This window comes from Diutina rugosa (genome assembly GCF_008704595.1).
Source record: "Diutina rugosa strain CBS 613 chromosome Unknown scaffold78_size38515, whole genome shotgun sequence".
NCBI lineage: Eukaryota > Fungi > Ascomycota > Pichiomycetes > Serinales > Debaryomycetaceae > Diutina > Diutina rugosa.
The window spans coordinates 1-25,780 of NW_022995063.1; the positions used below are offsets into that span (position 1 = coordinate 1).

Here is a 25,780-nt window from a genome sequence, read left to right on the forward strand (position 1 = left end):
CTCGTCGAGTAGATGACTGATCAATAATTTAGCTGCCAACTCGTCTGCATGTAAAGTAGGGTGCTGACCCAACAGATACGATTTCACTGCTGAAACTGAAACCCGTTTTTTAACTATATGCAATCACCCAAATATTAGATAGCTTGATTTCAACTGCATGTCAATGCGTGACCAAATTTGCCGATCTGAAAAATGGTAACAGAGCCTGATTGAAAGCCGGACCATCATTGAACCTCGACATCATTAAAGGCGAGAAAAACCGATGCTGCGTTCAATAACCAAGACTACACCTTTTTCCATAAGTGATGGTATGATAATGCTCAAATTTGACTCGAGGAACTGCATCTCAACTCTGAAATTCAAGGGCGTTGTATATGTCTTGTAAATCATCATCAGACATGAATTCTCCACGCTTCGACCACCCTGCAATCATTGCCTTGATGAAACCGTACTCCAGGAAAAGTTTACTCTCAAAATCATCAGCAGAAGCAAGGTATTCCAGCCATTTTTTTTCAGCTATCGAGAAAATCGTTTCTTCCACAGTATCTTCTATCATGAAAATCCAAATTGAAGTTGACTTGGTCTGCCCAATTCGTTGGATATGCTGGGTGACTTGAAGTTCCAAGAATTTGTTCACAAGCGGTTCACAAAAAAAGACGTGATTGGCATTCACCAAGTTGAGTCCAGTATCTTGGGCATGTGCGTCAAGCAAAAAACAAGTTACGGTACTGTCACTTGCTTTGAATTGTTTTGCACCATCAGTGTTACCCTGTAAGAAAGAGTTGTCAATCTTGGAATTCGTCAGAACTAAGGACCGCAAGAACGTTATATCATGCATCTTGAGGGCGCCACCCAAATAATCTAGCATTTTTGAAAATTGCAGGTAAATCACGATTTGAACACGAGGATTTCGAGATTTCAAGTACAATATATGGCGAACAATGACGTCGACTTTCGTGGAATATCTTTTTTTCACAACCAGCTTATCGATAGCGTTCATATGATCCTTCAGTGCTGTTACAACGTCATCGGAGCGTGCCTCATATTCAATATTGGGGTGAGATTCGGGCCGTAAGAAGTTTTGCGATTGAGTGAACTTTCGAAATTCAGGAGACGATTTGAATTCAGGGAGACGTTGTCTGCAAATGCCGCATTTATCAAAAGTACCAGTTTCGAAAGCTGACTCTGCAGTGACACTACTGTACAGATGACCACAGGGCAATTGCACACCCATCGATATTTTAGTGTGATCGATTGGGCACATCAATAGGTCTTGTAATTCAAAATTTGACATTTGCCCAGAAAGATGCCGTAGCTCATTGAAAGCTTCGTCAAGAGCCTTTTTGAGGTTTATGTGCTCGGTAGACTTGAGTGTGACTTCTTCAGCTACAGTGCGTTGATCGCATTGCTGAAAATTGTTTTCCTTTACGGAATCCAATATTAGATGCACATAATGGGAATAATCGATCAACGCATCAAATAAAGCACAGCCGTGTATAGCAAGCCCCCGTGTCAATTTATCAAGTGACACCTGCTGAAGTGCTAAAATCATCCCCGTTTCCTCACGGACCTTGCTGGTAGACTCGCCTGCAATGTCCAACCGCTTTACAATTTCGTACAACAGAGGTCCATCTGAAGAACGAACCTTATATGCCTCTTTTTGAAATGACTCGAGGTCTTCGATGTCGTCAAATTGACTTAATTCTTTCTGGCATGATCTATGACTCATTACACCGAGGAGCCCCTGCACCCGAGCCGCAGTTAATTCATTCAATACAGTTCGTATGCTTTGTAGTTCTTCCTGATCACATAGCAGTTTTTCAAGATTTTCAATCAGCATTCTGTTCTCCGAATCAAGTTTGTCTAAAAACTCAACAAGCAATTTCAGCTTCTCGTTGATAAGCTTCGCTTCAACATTCAACTGCTCAACACGTTTAACTTTCAAGATACTGCCAACAACTTCACTCAAATCAGCATTGAACTCAATCAACAGAACCTCAGCACAAAGTTCATCTTGCTTATCTTTTATCGATTTGAACAATCCGAGATTATGATTCACAGTCATATCAAAAAGTCTTTGCCGAATTAATTTCGCTTTATCGTAAAATTGTTCGCTGACAAGCTTTGAGTCGGCATTATCGTTTGTTCTTTCACCGAACAACGCATTTGAGGCCAGAGTTTCAGCATCATTACTGATCTCGCAGAGCCCCTTCTTGTAATCAAAAGAATGGAACCCAGATATATCAACAGAGTCCCGCTCAAAGGACTCATCGACGTCACCACACAGAATCTGACTGTGAGCAAACCCGGTCAAATAGTAGTATTCGTGCAAGACGATTACAAACAGATGCATAAATGTGCGAAATCTTTTAGCACGAAGATTATCCTTGTTAGTTATTGCCAGCTCAACTTGCACACTTAAATGACGTAGGATATTCTTCACCAGCTCTATCCCCGCTGCCAACAATTCAATGGCCAAATGTGGTATCTTCTTGAAGCAGAAATATTCAGCAACGTCAGCAAAAGATTTTCCCATCTGAAGTTGGATTTCAAAAAATTGTATAGTCTTCTCTTTGGTTAAAGATTGCAACTGTTGGAGGGAGCTCTTCATGCAAGGGGTATCATTTGTGTGTGATTCCACTTTTTCCGATTTTACCTTGCTAGCAACAACGGAAAAATCACAAAACATTCTCAATTCTTCAAGTCCCTTAATCTTAGCCTTGGTGTTCAGGCGCTGAATTGCCAGAAATTTTTCTTTCATAGACATATATCGCTTTTTCACTTCAGTGGGAAATTGGCAAGACACTACCACACGATGCTGGAGAGGAAGTTCAAAATCATCGCAAACCATCGCATATGTGTGGCGAATAGTTAGCGTTGAGCACAATTGTACAAATTCGCGAGGACAGCTCTTTAACATTTTCCAGGCTAACTTGACACCATTGAAGGGCAGACATTGAAGTATATCCAAGTAAAACTGGATGTCCTCGAACAGATCATTAAATGGGATCCCAGAAACACACCACACGTGATGTTTAGGGACTAATGCGACAAACCGAAGTGCTCGAGAATCTTCGTGACACATAGTTTGCGACTCATCAATAACAACGCGCCAAAATTGGAGTTCCATAAGCGGCAGCCCACGTTCTTTTGGAGCTTCATCACCGCGATCATTGTCATCAACACTGGTGGCGGTATTCTCTCCCTGTAACACTTCTGAGTCATTCGGAGTCTGTAAATCTCCCAGCAGTTCTTGGGTGTTAACTGAAAAATCGGACTGATCCATTGTGGAAGAACGTAATCGTTTGGGTCTTGTATTTCTGTCTTCGCCCTTTCTTTTGGTACTTCTCCGAGCAGGTTGCTGTTTGGAAGAGTACTCTGCATGATCCAACTCAACAGATAATGTTTCGTATGCCGCGACCACAACATCGTAACAAAGAAAAGATTCAGCAATGCACAGGGGAATATTTTTGAGTTCGGGGTATCCATTGGCGCCCTTATAGATTGTAACAGCAAGCAGAGGAACAAAACGTTTAAGTTCCAGAACCCATTGCAGAAGTAAACGCATGGGCACAATTATCAAGGTGGTGCCCGCAGTAAAGATCGTCTTGCCATTCGCGAGTTTGTGAGGCTCTTGCAGCTTGTCTTTGGGCCGTTGATTGATCAAAATAGTGGCAGCAACCTCAAAGGTTTTCCCAAGACGCACTCCTTCAGCAAGTATGCCCTTTGCTGCATGGAGATGCAAGCTTGGTTCTTCATTCCATTTAGCGATAGCCTTTGCTGCTGCCTTGAATGAAGCAGTTTGGGCAGTGTACTTGTTGTATAGGAAACGTGGTTGGCTTCCGTACATTGCTACTTCCCATCCAAAAGTATGCTTTGAAAGTAGTCTGCGTAAAAGTTGACCAATCAGATTCAAATCAAGGTGACTACCACATCTGAAATCCTGCAAATTCTGAGAGTCCTCTTGCGACACAACAGGGATGGGTTCATATTTTGAGGTCTTCTGATTGTATTGCAAATTTTCCTTCTGTAAAATCCAGTCAACTGTTTGACGTTGAAAGGGGAATAACTTATATCTGAGCTCATATTTTTCAAAGTTGGTGGCGGGGACAGGAAGCATGTCTGCTGTGCAAGCGCTGACAGCACGATAGAACAAACGAGTGGATACCTCATGTGCATCGTTTAATAAAACTTCGTGGAGTTTTGGAGAATCGAGATTGTAGTTGACTGAGTCGATTTTGAAGGTATTATCAGCAATACATCTCAAATTCTCCGCGACTGGCTGCAGTATTTCCAGAGAGAGATCGAAACTGGTTTTGATGGCCATGCGGATGGTAATTCGTAAGTTATTCTCGTCAAAGTTCGGGTGTATACGTAATTCGGGATCATCCAAAACCAATCCATTCAGTTTTGCTACTGTCAGCGAATATGTCAAAACCGTGGTAACCTTCCATAAAGTAAGCATCAGAATTGCTCTTTCACTGGAGGAAATAATTGAGTTATCACTGCAATCAATTAAAACAAGGGCTTTCGAGGGTAGTTTTAAACTGTCCAGAGCCTTCGAGTAGATAAACATAGTCGAAGATTTCGTATCAACCCTGATACAAATGGAATTGACGTGGAGATCATATGTATTCCCATTGTAAGGCCAAACTGCTTTGTAATTCGCCAAAGGGTCGGGGCATTCAAACGGTAACTCGAAGGATTCGTCGAAAAGAGTAACCAAGTCTTCATTAACGGCATCGTCATTTCCCTCTTGCAATAAGCGAGTGAGTCTGTACCGGACTGTGCTTTTTACAAGGCTTAAAATGCCCAGGATGTCGAGGCGGTTCACCTTCATGAGTATATGTGAGAGTTGATCACTTCTTTCCTTTGCGTGATTTGACTTGTCCGGTTAGGAGCTATGCCCACGTTAGATAAAGCTTCCAGGAAGCTGGAGTCAATGATGACGTAACATACGGGTAATCCAATATGAATCACAGCTAGATTATTTGTGAATAGAGTGAGCTTCTTCGATATGTTGATTGTAATTCAATGGAGGATTGGTGTGTGTCTACTACGGTATAGGCTAGCCGGTGGGTGTCTACTACGGTATAGGCTAGCCGAATTCCGTCTGCCACACTCGCCGCTCAAATTCAATGGACATCATCTTCCCAATTGACATTCTCCCAAATTCCACCCAAGTTTCACAGAGAGCTTGATATCAGGTAAGTTCGGTCAACAATATCATTCTTCCATCACGACCTGTTGAGATTTAAGGGACTTCTGCACCTAATTTCTACGTCCACCATAGAGCTCTTCACGAAAATGCTGCGAGGCATGGGGGCCTTGCCTTGTGCTAATATCTTAATCACGATCACCAATGATGACCATATTCGCTGAAAAGAGGGCTTACTTTCAAGTCCATGTTTTCCAGAGCCTAGTAAATTATCGTTAACCTTATTGCAACTACCTCCAGTCATTATCTTCTTGATTGAAGTGCCACGAAGCAAACGACCTCGAGGCTTCTACAAGTTGAAGCTTCAGGTGTTGACTGAGCTTCGCTACATCAACGGGATCCATCAGACCCCAATCGATGCTTCCACTGTTTTCTCTGATATTGTTGATACTATACTTCCTTCCAAACTTTCGAGGCTTTCAATTAATCTGCAATTTTCACATATTACTATAGAAGGTCTACGTAGTTATCACATCGGTGTTGATTCTTCAGTCTGTCCTCTGGGATACGACACTCAGATCCATAAATGCTTCTCTTTCTCTCGTTAGGCTACAGATATCTAATCATCGTTTATACACAATCCAATCATAATCTGATTTGACTCAATAACATTATGTGGTATTTACGACCGGCTCGTGGTGGCTATATGATTTATATGAGTGTTTAACCAGGGGGCAATTGCGAGGCGTCGACGATGTCGGCGGCATCAATGGCGTCGTCGTCTTCTTGGATGCCTTCCAAGGGGGTTCTCGGCAACGCCGTCATCCCCGTGCGGGCAATTTCCAAAATGCCAAACGGTTGCAAAAGCTGGATGAACAGCGACACCCGCGACGGCTTCGCCAGCAACTCGACGATGACGTTGCGGTCGGAGATGTCGACGATCTTACCGCCGAACTTCTCCGTAAGCGTGGTGATGTGGTCCAAGTGGTTGTGCTTTTGGCGCAACGCCTCCGAGGGGGCCAAGTTCAGCGGGTGGAACTGCGATTCCTTAGCGCCCAAGTCGGGGATGGCCAGCCCTTCGTTCACTTGCACTTTGTGCAGGGCGATGAGGTCCTGGAAGTATTCCGGGCCCAATAACGACACGCGGCACATCAATAATTCCCGCTTAACGGTCTCGGCGTTGGTGTAGTCAAGCACGGCGTATACCGGCACCAAGTCCTCGATCTGGCGTCTCGCCTGTTCGATGACGGCGTCCTGACCTCTTAAAACAATCGTCATCCGCGACAAGTCCTTGACTTCGGTGTTGCACACCACCAACGAGTCGATGTTGAACCCGCGGGCGGCGAGGGTCCCCGACACCAGCGACAACACCCCGGGCTCGTTTTGCACGAGACAGTTGAGCACGTGTTGTTTGCGGGGGGCTTTAGAGGGGACGGGGGTCTCGTAGAGGATCGACAGCACCGCTTCCTCCGCCAGCCAGTTGGGCGCTTCAAACGTGGGGAGGGGCGGGCGCTTCTGGTTGCGGTGCAACAGCTTGTACGCTAATGCTGAGGTCGACAGCAGCAGCAGCTTGCTCCGCACAGCCTGTCTGAAAACAGTCCGAATCATCGAAGATAGGGGTGGGGGTTGTCGGTGGTGTGAAGTAGTGTGGAGGAGGAAAAAGTCAGTGGTGGAAAATTGTGCGCGGGTGGGTGAGCGTTTGAGATTTTGGATGTCCGGTACCGGCCCGGTAAAAACGGTAGGGTGTCGCCACGGACCACCGGATGCCCTCAACCATATTCAGTGGTAGTGGTGGTGGTGGATGAAGCGAGTAGCGATTATATTATGTGGTTTTGTCGTTTGATTTTGGTTGTTCCCCTGTTGGGAGTGGTGTGAGGGGGCGCCCCCTAATCGGAGGTATAGTGCCGAGATGACTCGTTATGAGTCATGGGAGTATGGGGTACCGCGACACGTATAGTTTATATCAGCCAGAGAACCACAGCCTCTAAACCCGTCAAATTGAATGAAATATTCTAAATAATGGTTTTATTAGTGCCAGTAGGCTCCAATAAGTTTCAGAATCTATGGGATCATTAATTTATTGGTCTAGACTACTACTGGTCTTCGCACGGCTAATCCGTTGCGTATCGGGAGGGACGCTTTTGTGAGTTGATCTAGCGCTATCAATAAACAGTGGTGTAGAGGTAGGACTGAGAGAAGATTCGTAAACTGATTGATGATTAGCCCAGCAGGAGTGGTGTCGCCTCTAGCCGCACCACAAACCGCTTCCAGGTCTCGCAACTGTTTGATAAGTTTGGTACCTGTGGCTAGTCCAGCAAAATCAACCCCATACTCTAAGAATACATTCACCACTCAATCAATAAAGCTTCTGAAAGTAGTGTAAACCATGCTACAAGTTTTTTGGTTATCAAAAGTCAGTTGTTGATGTTCGTGCGGCTCGAACTTTCACTATAAAGGAACGACTCTCTGCTGTGTTAATAGTGACGAAAGTAATCTAAAAAATACACATTGACTACTAGTACCATCCTTGTTTTATTTGTCGTTAATTGGTTCTAGCAACAACGGTTCCACTAACCGGCAATGATTAAATTCCACCCCATCGATTCAACAACCATTAATTGGTTCCAGCAACAACGGTTATTACTCCTTGCAATGGCTTGAATCCCACTACTATAGATTTAATAACCTTCAATTGGTTCTGGCAACAACAGTTTCAACTCCCTGCAATAGCATAAATACCATTTCCATCGATTAACTAACCACTGATTGGTTCTGGCAACAATGGTTCTACCATCTGCCAATGGCTATATTCTTTTTACCTTGAATTAAATGACCCTTTATTAGTTCTAGCAAACAACGGATACACTCTCTGGCTCTGGCAGCCACCATCTTCGATTAATTAACTACTAGTTGGTTCTAGCAACAACGGTTCTACTTGCAGACAATGACTAAATTCCACCCCAATCACCATCAATTGGTTCTGGCAACAACAGCTACACTCTCTGGCACTGGCTACAACCATCTACCTTGGCTACAAGTACCATCTTTGTTTTTTTTTTGTCGTTAATTGGTTCTAGGAACAACGGTTATCACTCCCTGCGATGGCGTAAGTCCCACTTCCTTTGAGTTAGCAACCATTAATTGGTTCTGGCAACAACGGGTACACATCTGGCACTGCCTAATATGGTTTCTGGTACCATAATATTTTACTTGTCATTAATTGGTTTTAGCAAACAACAATTAAGTTATCTGCAATAGCCTAAATCCCACTCACCATTACTTGGTTCTGGCAACAACGATTCTATCATCTAGCACTGGCTAGATTCTCTACCTTGGCTAAAACCTTATTTGTCATTGATTGGTTCTAGCAAACAACGGATACACTGCTTGGCACTGGCTTAAGTCCTCGACATTCCAATCGTTGTTAAATTCACCAATAGAATGAACCTCATAGACGTTGCAAATATCGTATTTGCACTATCAACGATAGTTCCCTGATACTATAATCATTTTCCAATTGGCAAATCACAAATTATAGAGGTACAGTCAGTCTAATTGTGATATCTATAGGTTTGATTTATTGTTATGCACATGCTACTTCTTTTGGTTGCCGATGTGGTTGATGGCCGACCCCGCCTTGAAAAAATCGACCTGGTCCTTGGACATGGTGTGCTTGCACTCGATGTCGAACTGGGACCCGTCGCGCTTCGTGACCCGCACCGTGAGGCTCCCGCCGTTGTTGCCGTCGTTAGCGATCATCTCCTTCAAGTTGACCGTGGTCAATTTGTCGCCCAGCGAGAGGCGGTCGTAGTCGGCCTCGTCGGCGAACGTCAACGGCAACATCCCTTGTTTCTTCAAGTTGGTTTCGTGGATGCGGGCAAACGACTTCACCAAGATGATCTGCCCCCCCAAAAATCTCGGCGAGAGCGCCGCGTGCTCACGAGCGGAGCCCTCGCCGTAGTTGTGTTCGGCGACGACGACCCACGGCCGCTGTTCCTGGTTCCATTTGATCATGAGCTCGGGAATGCCGTAGGCGGTGCCGTCGAGGTCGTAGGCCTTATTGACCTCGCCCGTCTCCTTGTTGACGGCGCCAATCAACGTGTTATACGAGATGTTCTCCAAGTGGCCCTTGTACTTGAGCCAGGCGCCGGCAGCGGAGATGTGGTCGGTGGTGCACTTGCCTTCCACTTTGAGTAACACGGTGGTTTCGAGTTCGTCGCCGTTCCAAGGGTTAAACGGCTGCAAAAGCTGCAAGCGGTCCGACAGCGGCAGCACGTTCACCTCGACTTCCGGTTTGGGCTGGGGCAGCGGGTCCGGGTAGAACTGGGCGCGGCCTTTGATGAAGCCGGCCGAGGGTAACTCGTCCCCCTGAGGCGGGTCAAACTTGAACTGAGTGCCGTCTTCCTTGGTGATCGAGTCGGTGACGGGGTTGAAATTGGCGTCGCCGGAATAGATCATCGCCGTCACCATATCCGGCAGAGTCAAGAAGTTCATCGTGTTGCGGTTGCCGTCGTTACGGGCGCGGAAGTTACGGTTAAACGAGGTGAAGATGGCGTTGGTGGCCGTCAGCAGCTTATCGATATCGGTACGGTCCCACTGGCCGATACAGGGCCCGCAGGCGTTGGCAAGCACCACGGCGCCGTTATCTTCGAATGTTTTGACGAGGCCGTCGCGCTCGATCGTCGCCCGGATCAATTCCGACCCGGGGGTGACGAAAAACGGGATCTTGGGCTTGAGCCCGGCGGCGGCGGCCTGGCGCACAAGCAGCGCCGCCCGCAGCATGTCCTGGTACGACGAGTTGGTGCACGAGCCAATGAGCCCCGCCAGCACCGTCAGCGGCCACCCTTCCTCGGCGGCCTTGGCGCCAAACTGCGAGATCGGCGTCAGCAAGTCGGGGGTGAACGGCCCGTTGACGTGGGGCTCGAGCGTCGTCAAGTCGATCTCGACGACCTTATCGTAGTCGGCGCCGGCGTCGGCGCCCAAAAACCCGGCGGCGTGCGCGGCGTCGGCGGCGGCGGCGATGGGGGCGCGCCCCGTCTCGACAAGATAGCGCCGGTGCGCCTCGTGGTAAGGGAAGGTCGAGGTGGTGGCGCCGATCTCGGCGCCCATGTTGCAGATCGTCGCCATCCCCGTGCACGACAACAGCTTGACGCCGTCGCCGAAATACTCGACAATGTAGCCGGTACCCCCGCGCACCGTCAAGATGCCGGCGAGCTTGGTGATGACGTCTTTCGGCAGGGTCCACCCAGACAATTGGCCCGTCAATTTCACCCCCAACACTTTGGGCGCCTTCAATTCCCACGGCGTCCCCGTGAGCGCGTCGACGGCGTCGGCGCCGCCGACGCCAATGGCGATGGCGCCCAAGCCGCCGGCGTTAGGCGTGTGCGAGTCGGTCCCCAACATCATAAGCCCGGGCACCGAAAAGTTCTCAAGCACGATCTGGTGGATGATCCCCAGCCCCGGGCCCCAGAACTGGATCCCGTACTTCTCGCCGCACAGCTGTAAGAAATCAAACACTTCTTTGTTGGTGGCGATCAGCGCCTTCAAGTCGTCGTCGGCGCCGTCCTTGCCGACGATCAAATGGTCGCAGTGGATCAGCGCCGGCACCGCCGTCAGCTTCATGCCGCAGGTCATAAACTGGAGGAGCGCCATTTGCGCCAGCGCGTCCTGCATCGCCACCCGGTCGGGGTTAAGCTTTAAGTAGCGCTCGCCCCTAATGTCACTGACCAGCCGGGCGCCGGCCAACAGCTCCTCGGGGTCGACCAAGTGCGAGTACAAGATCTTCTCCGCAAGCGTCAATTTCGCCGCCGGCAACTGGCGGCGCACCCGCTCCAAGTTGGCGACGAGCTTTTGGTAAGGCGGGGTTCTCAGCGCATACTCGGCGGGGACGTCGAACGCGCGCGTGGCTAGCAAGCGCCGGGCTCTAAGCATTTGGCGGTGGAGTGGCGTGGTGAGTGGTGGAAAAGTGTAATTTTTCACCCCCGGCTTTTTATGCTGGCGCTGTATGCCGGCGCCTGTGCGCCGGCGCGGCGCGGCGAGCCGACTATGAGTCAGCCATCGCCGGCGGCACCGATAAAACAGGGAGGGAATTAGAAATGGGGTGAAGTGATTCGTTTGGTGGTTTTTATGGAAAATTATTTCATAATAAAGCTTTTATTATTAAGGATATTGGCGGCAATCGGTAGTTGTGAGTTAGCTGCTGACTATGACTCAGAGGTGATTGGCTCGCGCGCGCGGCGCGCGATAACATGTGAATCATAATTTTTTCGCTGGGCCGCACCGGCGCCGGTACCGGTCACCTGACAAAGATTGTGGAGAAGGCCCGATGAGACAGGTACACTTTTGGTCCATTATGTACGGAGTAAGGCGACGGCACGATGACACAGGGGTACACCTTAAACTATGCTTATGTATGATTTAAAGCTTGATACTATGCTACGGGAAAGAACGTTGCGTTAGCCGTCTCTAGAATGGGTCACAATCACTGCTTCGTAAATGGCTACAATAAAGTCATTGCTGCCCGTTTTAGATCATGCTGCTTAACGTATATCTGCATGGACTCCGCTAAGTTTTGTAAGCATACGCTTCTGCTTGGACTCACAGTGTACGAAGGCGTCATGAACTCGAAAGTGTGATTCAGCACACCAATACTAAGTCGAAAGGCCATTTAGATGTGAGTTTGTTACTGCTTTGACAAGATTTAATGTCCTTTACTGATAAGTGGCAATTTTTTGAGGATGTTGAAAGTATCATAAAATCGCACAATATCGATGACGATACACCCGAATCAATAAAGAGAAGAACCATGGTCAAAATTTACCTTTGACTGTATCTTTCCCTCCGTGCTTTGTGTAATTGGCCAATTGAATACGTTCTTGGTGTGGTTTGGACTGATTTTTTCAATTTCATACACGAACTAAAAACTGATTAAATGATTGGGCATTGCCCATAGACCCCAAGGTCTAAGAAGCTGAGTCAGACAGCTCGTCTTAATACAGGTTGTCGTCAGACGGGTGGATGCTCGGCACGTTGCTGTCGCCATCACCGGGGTAGGTGTGGAATTTGCAGTTATTGAAAACGAATTGATGAATCGATACCAGGCAAGGAGTGGGATGCTTCACTTTAAGATGGCAACGTTGCTCATCTTCACCTTCAGACGCAACAGCACGTCTCTTGCAGGGTCCGAGTTCGGCAACGGCCATGCCAATTGACGCCGTGCCCCATTGCCAATTGCGTAAATAATCTTGGCCTTGATAACATGGTCTATGCCCGATTGAAGAACCGCCGTCACGGCATTCTACCGGACGTTTCCCTTAAAAGCAAGGAGGACGTTAGCGATCAGGTTGATTTCGAATTCCGTAAGTTCGGAGAGCTTGACAACGTGCTGAAGGTACGAGTTTTTGACCTACAAGGTTGCCAGAGACGCTAGTTTCCCGATCACTGCCGCAGGGCAGCCAGGATTACAACGCTAGATCAGCCAACACGTTCCCAGCCAACTCAGCGAACGACCTAGGTAGGTGAATAGCCCATAAAATGAGCCCTCTGTACTTTCTGGGCGTGATACTGAAATAAAATCTGTCATCCCGCAAGCATAGCATTAACGCCACAAGCAACGTCGCCTTGGTAAGCATTTCCGGCATAGTTTGCGACAATGTCATCACCCAATCCCCTAAATCATAGTTACGAACGAAGTTCGCTGACAAAGACTCGATGTAGGCAATCAGATCATAGCACGCCTTCACTTTGGCGTCTTCCAGTTCGGTAGCCAGAGCAACTTCGAGAACGTTTTGCCCCGGCGGCGGAATTCGTAAGCCAGCGTGATTGCCAGCATGATTGACCAACAAAAGTACGACAAGGTGAACGTAGTAATTAACTTACATGAATTGTCCCTGTTCATTCTGGGAGCCATGACCCAACAGATTCGAGATAGGTGGCGGTCGAGATCGGTTGGGTAAGTCTGACAAAGAGGGACAAAGGTGAAAGGATAGGGCATGATATAGCTCAAGGAATATGGGTAGTGAACTGGATTATCAGCCGAAATATGGCCAGGGCGTTAATCTGCACTAGTTGATCGTCTTTGATGCAAAAAAAAAAAAAAAAAAAAAAAAAAACTNTCGCATATACTACTCAGCTACTGTCACAAGCTCATCAGGACTATTTTTATATATCATACACACTCAATTAGACGGTTACAGCTGCCAACTTCATGAGACCATCATCCAAGAGTATGGGAATGATGTTCGCGAGACCCAGCTGGCACATGTAGAAAAAACTACTTTCACCAAGTGTGACGTGGAGGAGCAGGTTCAATGTCTCCGTTTCCTTTTCTGAAGCTTCACTGAGCTTATTTTCGTAATCGTTCAAAAATTGCTGGAGCTCCTTCAGGTCTATGGGACTGAGTTTTATTTGGCCTTGGAAAATCATTTGGTAGCGTTGCACAAGCCTCTCTTTATTCTTTCATAACTGGTCTTTGATCTTGAGCAAAACCTGTACTATTTCGTGAATAGTCAAATCACGAAGCTTGTCCGCCAAGTTGTTGATAGCCTTCGCGTTGGCTTTTGACCAAGCCTTCTCAAAATCTTTAAGAACACGATCCAACTTGAATTTTTCGTCATCAGTGATTTTTGGAGTACGGTCAAATGTGCCACTGATAATTACAAACAGTTCGTGATTGACAAGTCTGGTATAAATTCGTTGGCCGAGCTCGTCCAGCTTCAAGGCGAAGTCGCTGTGAAGTGGCTGAAACGAAAGTGGACGGTCTGGAGATACATCCAACGCTGGGTTCACTTTATACACCATGTTAGTGCTCTGTTGCTGTTGGTTCGAGTTGGATGTTGAGTTATTTGCAAAAGTGATTTTGAGTAAGGGTCTACAATTCTTCGTTATCCCATAATTTAATTAAATATGAAGCATTCAAAACCTCGAAATCGTAGTCGACTCGAGTTTTAATCAATGTTAGTGTGCTGAAGCTGTATCTCTCTTCAATTCTTTATTCAAAACAATCAATTCGATTACAATTGGAGGTCAGGGTTGTCTTTCTCATTAATTCGTACCTTCTGGGGATACCACTCAACATGGCGTGCTTAATATGCTTGAAGTGAACTGAAAATGCAGCGTACTTATACATTAGTAGCATGAAAACACCAATTTTATCCATTTCTACTAAGAGATTGGTTCCATTCTTTTTGAATCGATTGGTGATTTATGCAACAGAAATCGAGGTAATCTCAAAATCGACACCATGGCTATATACTTAATATAGAAGACATGATTTTCAGATAATTCAATTGCCAAAATTTCAACTTTACACTGAAATTACTCTTTCTCTTTTTGTCTACTATGACATCATTGACCATACCACAAATTTCGTATAATTGGCATTGTGGCCGAGTGGTCTAAGGCGGCAGACTCAAGCTTAACGTATATAGCTTCTCAACTGTGAGGTTGGGGTTTCTGTTATCGTAAGATGCGCGTGTTCGAATCACGTCGATGTCATTATTTTTTCACTCACACAACCCATCATCTTTTTATTTAAATTAAGTCATGATCTATCGTCTCCTCTTTTCCTGTCTGGTTGTACTGTCTCTGTCTTGTTGTCTCAGCCCTATCCCTATTTATCTTCGCGCGCGCGCGCCTACCACTGACCCCGCCACCCGATGTCACTAGCCGATATCAACTTCACCCAATTGCGGGACGGCGCCGTCGACGTCGACCCCGACATCCGGTTCATGGCCCTCCAGGACTTCCAGAAATACGTCACGCTGGCGCCGTTCCAGGAAACCCAGATCGCGTCGAAAAACGTCGCCACGTTCATCCCCAAGTTGTACGACCTCATAAAGGACCCCATCCCCGACGTCCAGCTGCACGCGGTGAAACTGGTGGCGCCGTTGGTGACGTTCTTACCCATAGACATGGTGGTGGAGGTGGCGAGCCACTTGTACGCGATGATCACCGCCGACCGCCACCACCAGCCGGGGCCCGGCTTCACCACCACCGTGCCGACGATGGCGCTCCGCGGGTTGATCCAGGCCGGCGCCGGCGGCAAGCTCGACGCCAAGCTGGCGCGGGTGTTGGCGGACACGCTTTTGGCGCTCGCCGAGCCCGACGCCCCGCGGTCGCTCGACGCCATGGAGGTGTTGACGGACACCATCAGGCTGTACGGGTACGTGCTCAAGCCGAGCGAGGCGAGCCGCCTAGTACAGCTGCTCATCGAGATTGCCATTGCCGGCGACGGTGGCGACGACACCGCGAAGTTGGTGGGGCGGCGGGCGGTGGTCGCCGTCGGCTACTTGTGCCACTACCTCACCGACTTCGACGCCGCCGGCGCCAGCATTCTTCGCCAGCACCACCGCCCCGTCCAGTACGCGTTGCTCTCGACGCTCGTGTCGTCGCAGCTGGCGACGCGCCACCTCGCCGACAGCTCCATCGACGTGGTGTGGGCGTTTGCCAAAACCGACCTTGACCCCGTCGACATCGACGACACCGACTACGACCAGGTCAACGACCACACCCACACCGTCGAGCGGCTGCTTGAGTTGCTCACCCAGGTGTTGGGGCTGCCCGCCTGCGTCGACTTGACCCTGGTGGAACAAGAGGTGGTGGGGATCTGCGAGCGGTTTCTCCGGTATAAGCCGTTTGGCGACGACGACGACGACTACAGCGACGACGACGACATCGAGTTCAGCGACGACGACGACATCGGCGACGACGGCGACGAGGACGGGCTGTGGAAAGTGCGCACCAAAGCCTGCGAGTTGTTGGCGGCGGCCGCCACCAGGTTCGGCGCGTTGGGACTGCTGGTTCCGGTCCCCCCCATCACCGACGACAACGAGCACGTGAGCCACGTCGCCATCAAGACGGTGGAGGCGTTGATCACCAACGGCAACGTCAACATCATCCCCGACGTCGTCCACCTTACCCTGACGAGATTACTCGAGAAACCGGGCCAATTGGGGGTCACGTTGAAGCTAGTCGAGGTCGTCAACGACGCCGATCTCACCCACGACACCGTCGAGGTGTTTGCCAAGCTGAAGCACCCGACGAACTCGTTGGATGTCCTCGCGTTTTTCCGGTTTGCCGTCGACGAAGCCAAAGTTGACCGCGACCTGATGTTGATTATTCTCGACGACTTGATCGCTAATCTTGACGATAAGCTGTTCAACATCATTGGCGAGCTGATCTCGGTGCTCACCAGCTTGTTTGACCGCGCCGACGGCGGCTCCATCGCCGACGCCACCCGGGTGCTGAAAATCGCCGCCAATCTCCAGGAGAAGATCGCCAACGCCAACAAAAAGTACTCACTGGACTTGATCCAGCTTGCCATCCGCTGTCTTGCCGTGCTTGTGTCCCGGGTCAGCGCCGACGAGTGGACGCAGCCGGCGGTGGATCTGATTGTGTCCCAGTTGGCGGGGGAAACCAATGTTGTCACCACTTTGGAGAGCTTATTCTACATTTGCGATAAGCTTCTGGAGGCTCAGGCGCGTCACGTCATCCACCAGTTGACGGGGCTCATCATCTCCAACCACGAGACCGTGTGTACCGCCGCGTTGCGCCTCCTCTACCACTTGCTTATCCACGGCCACACCCACGACATCGATACCCAGGCCGTGGTGCAAAACGTGTTACGTTTGGTGGCGGCGTCGCACGCGCGTACCGTCGATGAGGAGCTCAAGGTGTTGACTTTGCTTAATCAATACCCCCCCGAAGTGCTGGCCATGGTGATTAAGCTCATTAACAACAGTCTGGACGAGAAACCGGTAGCGGACTCGGGGTACGACCTCGTGCGGTCGATGGCGATCGCCGACGGCGACTTTGGCCAGTTTTACCAACAGCTTTCCGAACGCGTCGACAAGCTGAAGTTTGCTGCTGCCCGCGCCTTGGCCACCGTGGCGGTGGCAGGCAAGTTGTCGGAACCAGTCAGAGCGGCGGAAGCGGCGCCGACGAGTCTGGTATTCAACTTGAACTTCCTTGGGTGTGCGGCTGATTTTGGCGTGGCCGTGTCGACCAAGATCAACGACCTTTTGGACCTGACGCCCCAGACGAAAGACGAAATTCTGGCGGTATCGTACTGCGTGGGGCTGATCACCAAGGCCAACCCACAGCAGTTGCCGGTGCTCGTCGACTTCTACGTGACGTCGCCGCTGTCTAAGCACCGCTGGCTCGCGGTGATGGCCCTCAAGGGGCCCGTGGAGGTGGTGGACCCGGCCACGGGCAAACAGGTGTTTGAGACCATCGTCGAACGGGTGGCGCTGATCTCTGAACTTGGCAACAACGTTACTGAAGAGCTTAAAAGCTCGGGCGAAGTGCTCAGTGAAATCTGTTTGCGTAACCCGGAAATGTTGACGCAATTGCTTGCCAAGTTCCACCAGCGCCACGGCGATTTGCTGTTGCTGCTGGTGTACGTGATGATTGCCATCGCCAAGCAGTTGGTCACCAAACTCGACGACGACGCCAAGTTGGCTCAATTCCTCCAGCTTGTGTGCCACTACATGGACGTGGTGGTGAATTTGAAGGTGCGCGAGGCGGCGGTGGGCACATTGTTGACGGCGTTGCACAACCGCACCGCGGTGGTGATCTCGCTTTTGACCGACACCGTGTTGCCGGTGTTGTTTAACCAGATGGTCCCCGAGGAGCTGTTCAAAAAAGTGATCCAAATGGGGCCCCACAAATACATCCACGACGAAGGGGTGGTCATCCGCACCTTGACCTACGAGTTCCTCTACTCGTTGGTGCTGCTCACTTCTGAAGTGAAGCTGGAGGTGCTCGAAGAAGTGGTCAAAAATATGGTGCTTCTGGGGCTCACCGACACCGACGTGGTCACGAACAAGGTCGCCTGCGAAAACCTCATCCATTTCATCGACTGCCACCAGTCGGAGTTTGCTCGGGTGGTGATCGGGGTGCCGCTGACGTTCTCGACGTTCATGGACAACCTCAGTGCCTTGCTCCAGAAGAACGTTGCTAAAAATGCCCACCCACAGGACGTGGAATCGTTTGAAAACCGTATCGAGGCGATCGTTAAGTTGGTGAAGAAGGTCGACCAAACCTACAACTTCAAGGAGGCTTACCCTTCCGACGTCGTCCAGGCGTGGCAGCGCTTTCTCAGTCTGGTCAAAATGAGCAAAGGGGCTCGCTATTTGTAGGATGAATATATGACACCATATGGCTTCTGTCAACTCAATTTTATTGCTTCAGACTATAACCTTAAACTAAACCCACGATTGGCTCGTGGCTCGCCGTCAAGTCGACGACTTCCCGATGACGGGTCCCCTCATCACGTATTGAGCACTTTAGGGAAGAAGTCAATATTCGACTCGAAATTCGGGTACGACAAAGATGTGTATTGAAATTTGCATATGCATAATGTTATAGGTTTTTGGGTGATCATTGGAGGGAGATCCTAATCTTCATGTTTTTTGATTTCGACAAAGTGATCGTCATCGACGCCGGCGGTGATTTCCTCGAACGACGATGTCTCGGTGTTGCCGTCGGGCGCTTCCTCGGACTCTTCGTGGGTGGTGGTCATCGCGGGGGGCCGGTCGAAAGTCAGCGAGCGAGAGAAGCCCTCGGTAACGAGGCCATCAGGCTTCTCCGATGAATAGGTCAGGGTGCGGGTAAAGTCGCCTTCACCCGCACCTCGAGCAGAACCAAGATCACTATCGGTTCTGAACATGCCTCTGATCCAGTCCCCTTCAGTGGTGGCTTGCGAACCCATGCCAACACTAGGAGCGACGCTATCATCAAGGTCAGAGGCAGTGCGGGTCACGGGGTTGACGACAACGTGAGTGTCCCCTTCGGGGAAGCTCCCCGGGATATCACCCTGCACCTTTCCAAACGCACCGTTGGTGTCATCGTGGATCGGCTTGCCCTCGGTGGTGGCGGGGGAATGGGCGGGTCGCCCTGGACGTCGAGGTACATGCGGTACGTTGGCACTTTCTTCCGCTGTCGGTCTCGGTACTTCAGTAGGCTGAGAATCTTCGGTCGAAGGGGTATTTGTCGAGGGGGTGGTCGGCTCCACGGTGGCGTCAGCGACCCCTTCTCTAGGTCCAACGGTGGCGTCATCAGCAGCTTCGCTGGGGTGAGATTGCACCGTCAGCGCGTTCAAAATGTCGGTATCGCTGTCATCCACCAACGTAACCGTCTCTTTCAATTCGGACATGTGGTCTTCTTCAATACCCTGTTCCGAGACAATCAGATCGGTGCGGTGTGAATCGAGAGGAGGCGCCGGTTCGGCGGCGGGAGTTATTGACCAGAGCGTCCCAGTCGAGATTTGGTAGCGAGGGGTGTGTGTGGCGTTCTTCGCCTCTTCAAGGGCTTTGGGAAGCCGCTTCTTCGGTCCCCGAGCCCGTCTGGGACCCGCCACTTTCGTCGACGGCTTGGTATCGTCGTCATCGGCGGCATCGTCATCCTGAGACTTCAATTTGCGAAGCATTTCTGGGGTGGCCGCCATACCCGGCAAGGGAACCCCCATGCCCATCATCCCCTGGAGATTTTGAGCGAACCCGCGCTTATCCGCCGAAAGCTTACGCGACGACGACCCTTCGTCCTTCGGGGGCGACGCCAGTCTCGCTGGCGGTTGCGGGTTCTTCAACATCTCTTGGAACGCGGCAATCTTACTGGAAAGCTTCTTCGGTTTGGGAGGAGGCGCCTTGGGTTTTGCCGCCGCCGTAGCATCGTCAGCGGCTGCCGTCGATGCCAAACTGGGAACGGAAGGCTTCTTGGCCGGGCGACTGGGGACGGAAGGTCGTTGTGGGCGTTTAGGAATCACCGGCGTTGCCGTCGATGTCGATGGTTCGCGTTTGTCGCCATCAATTGGTTGAGAGGGTTTTGTCGCTTCTCCAGGAGCTGTCAGCGTTTTCTTATCGCCAACATCTTGTTCAGGGTTAGTCTCCTTTGGTTTGTCATTGTCGTTAACGTTGTCGTTGGTCGTCGGTGCCTCGACATCATCCAGGGACCGGGTGGCTGTGGCGTCCGAGTTATCGTCGTGATTAACTGGCTTCGCCTCGTCGTCAGCCTGAGGTTGCTCGTTGACTTTTTCCTCGATCTCCTCGAACGTGGACACGGGTTTGGGGTCGGCATCTTTGTCAAGTGTCACCGTTTCCAGGGGTTGCTTGGGTGTTGGCTGTGGTTCAACCGGTTCGTTATCGACGGGTTCGACAGGGTCCAATTCAGCAGCGTCCTTCCCACTTGACTCCGTGGCGGCGATCTTGGCTTCAGTGGGTTCCGAAGAGGTGACGGTCTGGGGCTCTTCTGTGGTAGTTTCCGAGGTGTTGTCGGTTGTTTTAGGCGTCGCTTCGGAGCCGATGACGGGGGTCGCCTCAGGGTGGCCGAACCGGGATTCCGCCGACGGCGCCGGGGACAGCGTCAGCACCATATGGTTGCGGTCGCGTTGGTCCTCGACGTCCTGGCTCACGGTTTCCTGGTCGTCGTCAAACAGCAGGTCTTCGGGCCCCCCCGGGATCGGCTCGTCCTCCTCCACTTTCATCGACACCTGCGGCTCGGTGTTGCCGGGGGTCTTATCGCCGTCGTCGTCGTCGTCGTTGCCACCGCCGGCGAGCCCCAGTTGTTCGGGGATCGGGATCAGGTCCCGATGGGGGGTGGCGGCGTAGGCGTCGATGATCAGCAGCTCGCTCATCGCCGTCAGCAGCGACCGCTCCAACGGCTTCAGGGGAGCGGGTTCGGTGGTCAATTCGGCGGTCAGTTCCGAGGTGACCAGCTCGGTGGTGTTTGTCCGGCGCCCCGGACGACTGGGCACCTCGGGGATGGGTTTATCGGCGCCAGCATCGGTTTCCAGGGGTGGCGGGAGGCGAGGCGAGTCGGTTTCCGGCGTGGTGGCGTCGGGGTCGGGGCGGGGGTCCCGGTTAGGCCGCCGCGGGACTTGCGGGGGTGCCGCGACCAAGGGGTCGCCGTTGTCGCTGGCGGTGTCGCCGGCGGGCGTTGCCGCCTGTTTGGCAGGTCGGCTGGGGATGGGAGGCGTCAGCATGGGCGGGCAAAGGACGGCTACTACCGTGGTTTGGTGGTAATTGGTGGGTGGTTGGTGGTGAGTACCGCTCCGAGCAAAGGAGTGACGTTTTCGGTGACCGCGACGCGACTCCTAATTAGGAGAGGCAGAGAGATCACGCAAAATCAACACACAAACAACGGCGTAAACAGACGCTTTTTCATTTATTTAAATGATGGATAGGATGATCATGATGAGTAGGATGATAACCATCGAAAGGGTGCTGATGGTAGTCACGTGGGGATGACCATACACTACAATAGGATGTGTCTATGTGATACTGGCAGCAACGCAAAAGCGAATGTGGCACACCACGAGATATCTTAACAAATGGAATCTCGATGGAAGTTGATTTTTGTGACTTAACCAGTGGAGAGGACAAGCGGCATGGGCCCGACGAGTCGTCATTCGTAGGTGTTGTCCATGCTTGTTTATATATCTCATCGACGAGGCCATAACCATTAATTGGTGCCTGTAGACAACGGTTCCCCTACCCGAAATTGACTAAAATCTATCTCCTAAGCTGCCACCACCAATTCGATTAGATTACCGTTCATTGGCTCTAGCAACCACAATACCCGTAATGCCCTACAATTTCTCGAATGGCTACTAGTACCACAACTAATCTCATTTGTCATAGGTTGGCACTCCGTTGAATCACCTTTTATAAGTGTAAACGAGGCCCAGCGGGATACCCTCGATGAGCCATACACCGAGCCATACGAGGCCAGTTATGCTAAATCAGCTATACTAGATCAGCTATACTAGATCAGTTATACTAGATCACCTAAGCTAAACCAGCTATATTCGACCAGCTACTAGACCAGCTAGACCAGCTAGACCAGCTAGACCAGCTAGACCAGCTATCCCGAGTCGGCTAGAGTCTACTCGGCTTGCCAACGGCGCCTGGTTGACAGCAGCAGAAAGCAGCAGGGAAACACTGAGTGGGGAGGCTACCCGGTGTCGTCAATGCTAGGACAAATGGCGTCTATCCAGTGAAATCAATGTTGTGGTTGACGTTGCCATCACGTGACGTTGGTGGTCGGTTTCAGGTAGCGTACTTATCCTTGGCCTGATCCTTTTTCGCCAAGTTTAGAAGCACCTCCGTCACCGTCGCCGCGTCCTCCGCCGCCAGGGAGCTCGAGTCGTGGTCACTGTCAGCTTCGCCATCCGGTGGCGATGGTGGTGGCGGGTGGCTAGATTCAGTTCTGCTTGGATGTGGCTGGTGGGTTTCAGTTTTGCTTGGATGTGGCGGGTGGGTTGTTTCAGTTTCGCTTGGTTGGCGGCGTCTTCGTTTCAACGGCACGTAGTCGACGACGTCGTACTCCTTGATCAACTGGGCCCGGAGCTCGGCCACTTTAGCCGTGATCACCGCCTCGTCCTCGCTGGCGTCCTCGAGTTCGTCGCGGAGCTCGGCGCACCGGACCTCGAGCGCCCGCTTGGCGGCGTGTTCGTCGCGCAAGCGGTCGCGGGCCTGTTGCTGCTTGTGGTGGTGCGCCGCCGCCGTCTGGTGCTTGCGGTGGCGGGCGGCGCTTTGCTGGCGCGCCTCGTAAGGGTGGTGGTCGTGGTCGCCGGGGTGGGCAAGGTTCGTCTGGATGTGGCCCGAGGTGCCCGAGCCACGAGCGCTCTGGAGGCCAATACCGTTGTAGCTCATATATTATGGGGTAATGGTCGCCTGGCTGTTTAAGCGGCGCAAATCACCGCGCATCGCGCACCGCACCCTGATCCCCCATCACCATGATCTGGGAAACAAAAAGTAAGGAACACGACAATAAAACAACACAAGCAGTAAATAGATCAGATACACCAAAGTTTTTAGTGATACTAAGTAAAACTAGAATGGGATAAGTACCCTTAAGAGCCCCACCGGTGGTGGCTGCCACGATGGCGCCGCCGCCGCGGCATCGCGGAAAAAACAGTCGCGGGCGCCGTCGACACGTTAGCCCCCAGCGCCACAACACCCCCCATGCCCCGGTTCAAGACGAAGGTGGTGCTCCCCGTGCTCTTGCTCATCGCCGTGGTCACCTACTGGCACCTGCTCACCATCCGCGAGCACTACCGCGCGTTCACGCTGCCCCAGCCCGCCGCCCCCGCCCAGGAGAAACCGGTGGTGGGCGCCCACGGCAAAGTGAAAGACCTGCACCAGTTCTGGAACCAGGTGTTCGACCTCTTCACCGAGACCCGCCCCCAGTACGAAGGCGACGTCGACAAGGTGATCCAGTTCAACAAAAAGGACCCGTTGGAGGGGTTCTCGAAGCCGGCGCTCACGCTGAAGTTTATCGTCAGCGACGCCAACGTCGCCGCGTTTAAAGCGCTGCACGCGGCGTTGATGAAGCGCCTCCCGCAACTGCTTTCCAAAGACGTGTACAAGCCGGGGACGAAAGGGATCGCGTTGATTGGCGGCGGCCGCTTTCTGTGGCTCTCGTTCCTCGCCCTCACCAACCTCCGCAACCTCGGGCTGACCCTCCCCGTCGAGCTCATCATCCCCACCTTCTCCGACTTTGAGAAGGAGCGTGACTTCTGTACCACGGTGCTCCCCGAGCTCAACGCCCGCTGCGTGCTTGTCCCCGACGTGTTGGGGCCCGACATCATGAACCGGTGGGAGTTCAAGAACTACCAGTACAAGCCGTTGGCGCTCATCGTGTCCAGCTTCGAACAGGTGTTGTTGTTGGACAGCGACAACTACGTGTTGGAGAACCCGGACCCGTTGGTCGACCTGGACGTCGCCACCACCTACGGCATGATCACGTGGCCCGACTACTGGCGCCGCCTGATCACACCCCATTTCTACGACATCACCGGCGTCAAGGTCAATGAAAACAAGCGGGTGCGCTACAATCGCTTACCTTTGGCCCACGATAAGCTGGCGCTGGCCAACTTAAACCCCGAGGGAATGGCCTCGGTGCCCTTCCACGAGATGGAGGGGCTGATCCCGGATTTGCTGACGGAACTGGGCCAGTTGTTTATCAATAAGGCGCTGCACCCGCGCACCTTGCTCTTGCTGTTGTACTACAACATGTACGGGCCCAAGCTCTACTACCGGATGTTTTCGCTGGGGCAGGACGGCGAGGGCGACAAGGACACGTTTATCGCGGCGGCGCACGTCGTCAACGAGCCCTACTACCAGGTGAAGACGGCGATCCGCACCATGGGGTACACGAAACAGGACGGCAACTTCCAGGGGGTGGCGATGGGCCAGGCCGACCCCATCGAGGACCACGCCAAGTATGAGCTTGTGGCTAAAGATCCCGTGAAACCCACGGGGGAAGAAACGATCAATCTGGTCACCCTTTCGCAAGGCGACGACCTCTTAAAGTCGACGTTTGGCGAACACGTCCACAAGAAGATGTTTGCCATGCACTGCAACTGGCCCAAGTTCGACCCCATCGACTTGATGCAGAAGCCCGAGATCTACGACGCCGAACATAACAAGTTGCGCCACCGGTTCTACGGCGACCTCACCTATAAGAAGAACGAGGTCGTCAACGGCCAGTGGACCCCCGTCGAGGTCAACTTCGAGGTCGAGCGGTGGAAAGAGGTGCGCAGCGTCCTCTGCGAGCGGCGGATCTCGTTTGTCCATTTTAGCAAAGTCGACTTGGAGTTGATCTGCGAGTTTGCCAAGAACCAAGTCGAATGGCTCGAGGCCGAGGTGAAAAAGGACAAGGAGAAAAAGGATTAGCCCCGACGACCAGAAATACTATCGAGGACGATTGTCTCCATACCTGTTTTACGTGGGTGATCAGCGACAAACAACTGGCCTTGCCCGTCATACCCATTTTTGAGCCATACGAGTACCGACGTCCATAGTTCATCTATATAGCTCCAATTTCTATGATCACGAACTACCAGTTCTATAAGTCGTACCCAGGAAGTACAACAATATATCGCCAACATCCTCAATAAGCAAACAACCCTGGAGTTGGATCAGATGGAATTTCAAACGAATTTGTTAACTACGCTTCCGACTTGCAATCTGCCCGTTTTTTCTCGTCACTGAGTCGAAGGAGAAATGAGAGCCACTTTTTGCCACTACCGTGGTCGGAGCCAACCTCTTGCTACAGCGGCCTGGGCGACGTGGTCTGCTAACAAAAGTTACTCGTAGAAGGTTCAGTCCATCTGGGTGGGTCTCGGTTGAAGGGGAGCCAAAAATGCTACACAGCCCTGGGATGAGGTGGGCGGTTTAGATTCAGAACTTACTCAACTTGTCTTTCCAATGGTGAATGCATGCCTTGAAAAGTCCTCCTCTACATGCAGGATTTATTCAAAACCGTACATGGAACTTTAACAAGTACCTCAGTATCCAATTTGGCTCCATAGCAATCGTGCAGTCAGCGGTATAGCGTAATGAAACTGTGATGGTAGTGACATACTTGACCCACTCACGGTTTGCCACTGGTAGCACCATTATCGAGTGTACTGCATACACATAACCGTCCTGCAGGTGGTGCAAGTAGAGTGCTTTGCTCCAACTACGCCAAATCTCTTATTAGCTTGCCCAAATTCACAAAGGCAATGGCTCAGATGCCAACAATAGTTACAAAGCAAACAAGATTTTTATACTGATCCTCTCTTGATTTCAATTCATGACATTGCCGAAATTACTTCAAACCTTCTTCAGATTGAAC

At 51.2% G+C, this 25,780-nt stretch overlaps 8 protein-coding genes across 8 annotated transcripts; 2 read left to right on the top strand and 6 right to left on the bottom strand. All coding sequences in view use genetic code 12, as the record gives it.

The window, feature by feature from the left end:
- Positions 1 to 346: 346 nt before the first annotated feature.
- DIURU_000285 (DEAD/DEAH box helicase) lies at positions 347 to 4,840 on the bottom strand (the record flags this gene model as incomplete). Its single annotated transcript, XM_034155546.1, has 1 exon — positions 347 to 4,840. The coding sequence occupies one exon, from the start codon at positions 4,838 to 4,840 to the stop codon at positions 347 to 349; it is 4,494 nt and encodes a 1,497-aa protein (XP_034014906.1).
- Positions 4,841 to 5,881: 1,041 nt separating this feature from the next.
- ILV6 (acetolactate synthase regulatory subunit) lies at positions 5,882 to 6,766 on the bottom strand (the record flags this gene model as incomplete). The annotated part of the gene is made up of 1 exon (XM_034155557.1): positions 5,882 to 6,766. One exon carries the CDS (start codon positions 6,764 to 6,766, stop codon positions 5,882 to 5,884), a length of 885 nt encoding a protein of 294 aa, XP_034014907.1.
- Positions 6,767 to 8,752: 1,986 nt separating this feature from the next.
- ACO2 (aconitate hydratase) lies at positions 8,753 to 11,089 on the bottom strand (the record flags this gene model as incomplete). Its single annotated transcript, XM_034155568.1, has 1 exon — positions 8,753 to 11,089. One exon carries the CDS (start codon positions 11,087 to 11,089, stop codon positions 8,753 to 8,755), a length of 2,337 nt encoding a protein of 778 aa, XP_034014908.1.
- A 2,526-nt stretch (positions 11,090 to 13,615) lies between these two features.
- DIURU_000288 (uncharacterized protein) lies at positions 13,616 to 13,957 on the bottom strand (the record flags this gene model as incomplete). The annotated part of the gene is made up of 1 exon (XM_034155579.1): positions 13,616 to 13,957. One exon carries the CDS (start codon positions 13,955 to 13,957, stop codon positions 13,616 to 13,618), a length of 342 nt encoding a protein of 113 aa, XP_034014909.1.
- An 857-nt stretch (positions 13,958 to 14,814) lies between these two features.
- Positions 14,815 to 18,297, top strand: TIP120 (Tip120p; the record flags this gene model as incomplete). The annotated part of the gene is made up of 1 exon (XM_034155590.1): positions 14,815 to 18,297. One exon carries the CDS (start codon positions 14,815 to 14,817, stop codon positions 18,295 to 18,297), a length of 3,483 nt encoding a protein of 1,160 aa, XP_034014910.1.
- A 257-nt stretch (positions 18,298 to 18,554) lies between these two features.
- On the bottom strand, positions 18,555 to 21,137 carry DIURU_000290 (uncharacterized protein; the record flags this gene model as incomplete). The annotated part of the gene is made up of 1 exon (XM_034155602.1): positions 18,555 to 21,137. One exon carries the CDS (start codon positions 21,135 to 21,137, stop codon positions 18,555 to 18,557), a length of 2,583 nt encoding a protein of 860 aa, XP_034014911.1.
- A 1,066-nt stretch (positions 21,138 to 22,203) lies between these two features.
- DIURU_000291 (U2-type spliceosomal complex subunit) lies at positions 22,204 to 22,809 on the bottom strand (the record flags this gene model as incomplete). The annotated part of the gene is made up of 1 exon (XM_034155613.1): positions 22,204 to 22,809. The coding sequence occupies one exon, from the start codon at positions 22,807 to 22,809 to the stop codon at positions 22,204 to 22,206; it is 606 nt and encodes a 201-aa protein (XP_034014912.1).
- Positions 22,810 to 23,121: 312 nt separating this feature from the next.
- On the top strand, positions 23,122 to 24,834 carry MNN23 (Mnn23p; the record flags this gene model as incomplete). The annotated part of the gene is made up of 1 exon (XM_034155624.1): positions 23,122 to 24,834. The coding sequence occupies one exon, from the start codon at positions 23,122 to 23,124 to the stop codon at positions 24,832 to 24,834; it is 1,713 nt and encodes a 570-aa protein (XP_034014913.1).
- Positions 24,835 to 25,780: the final 946 nt, after the last annotated feature.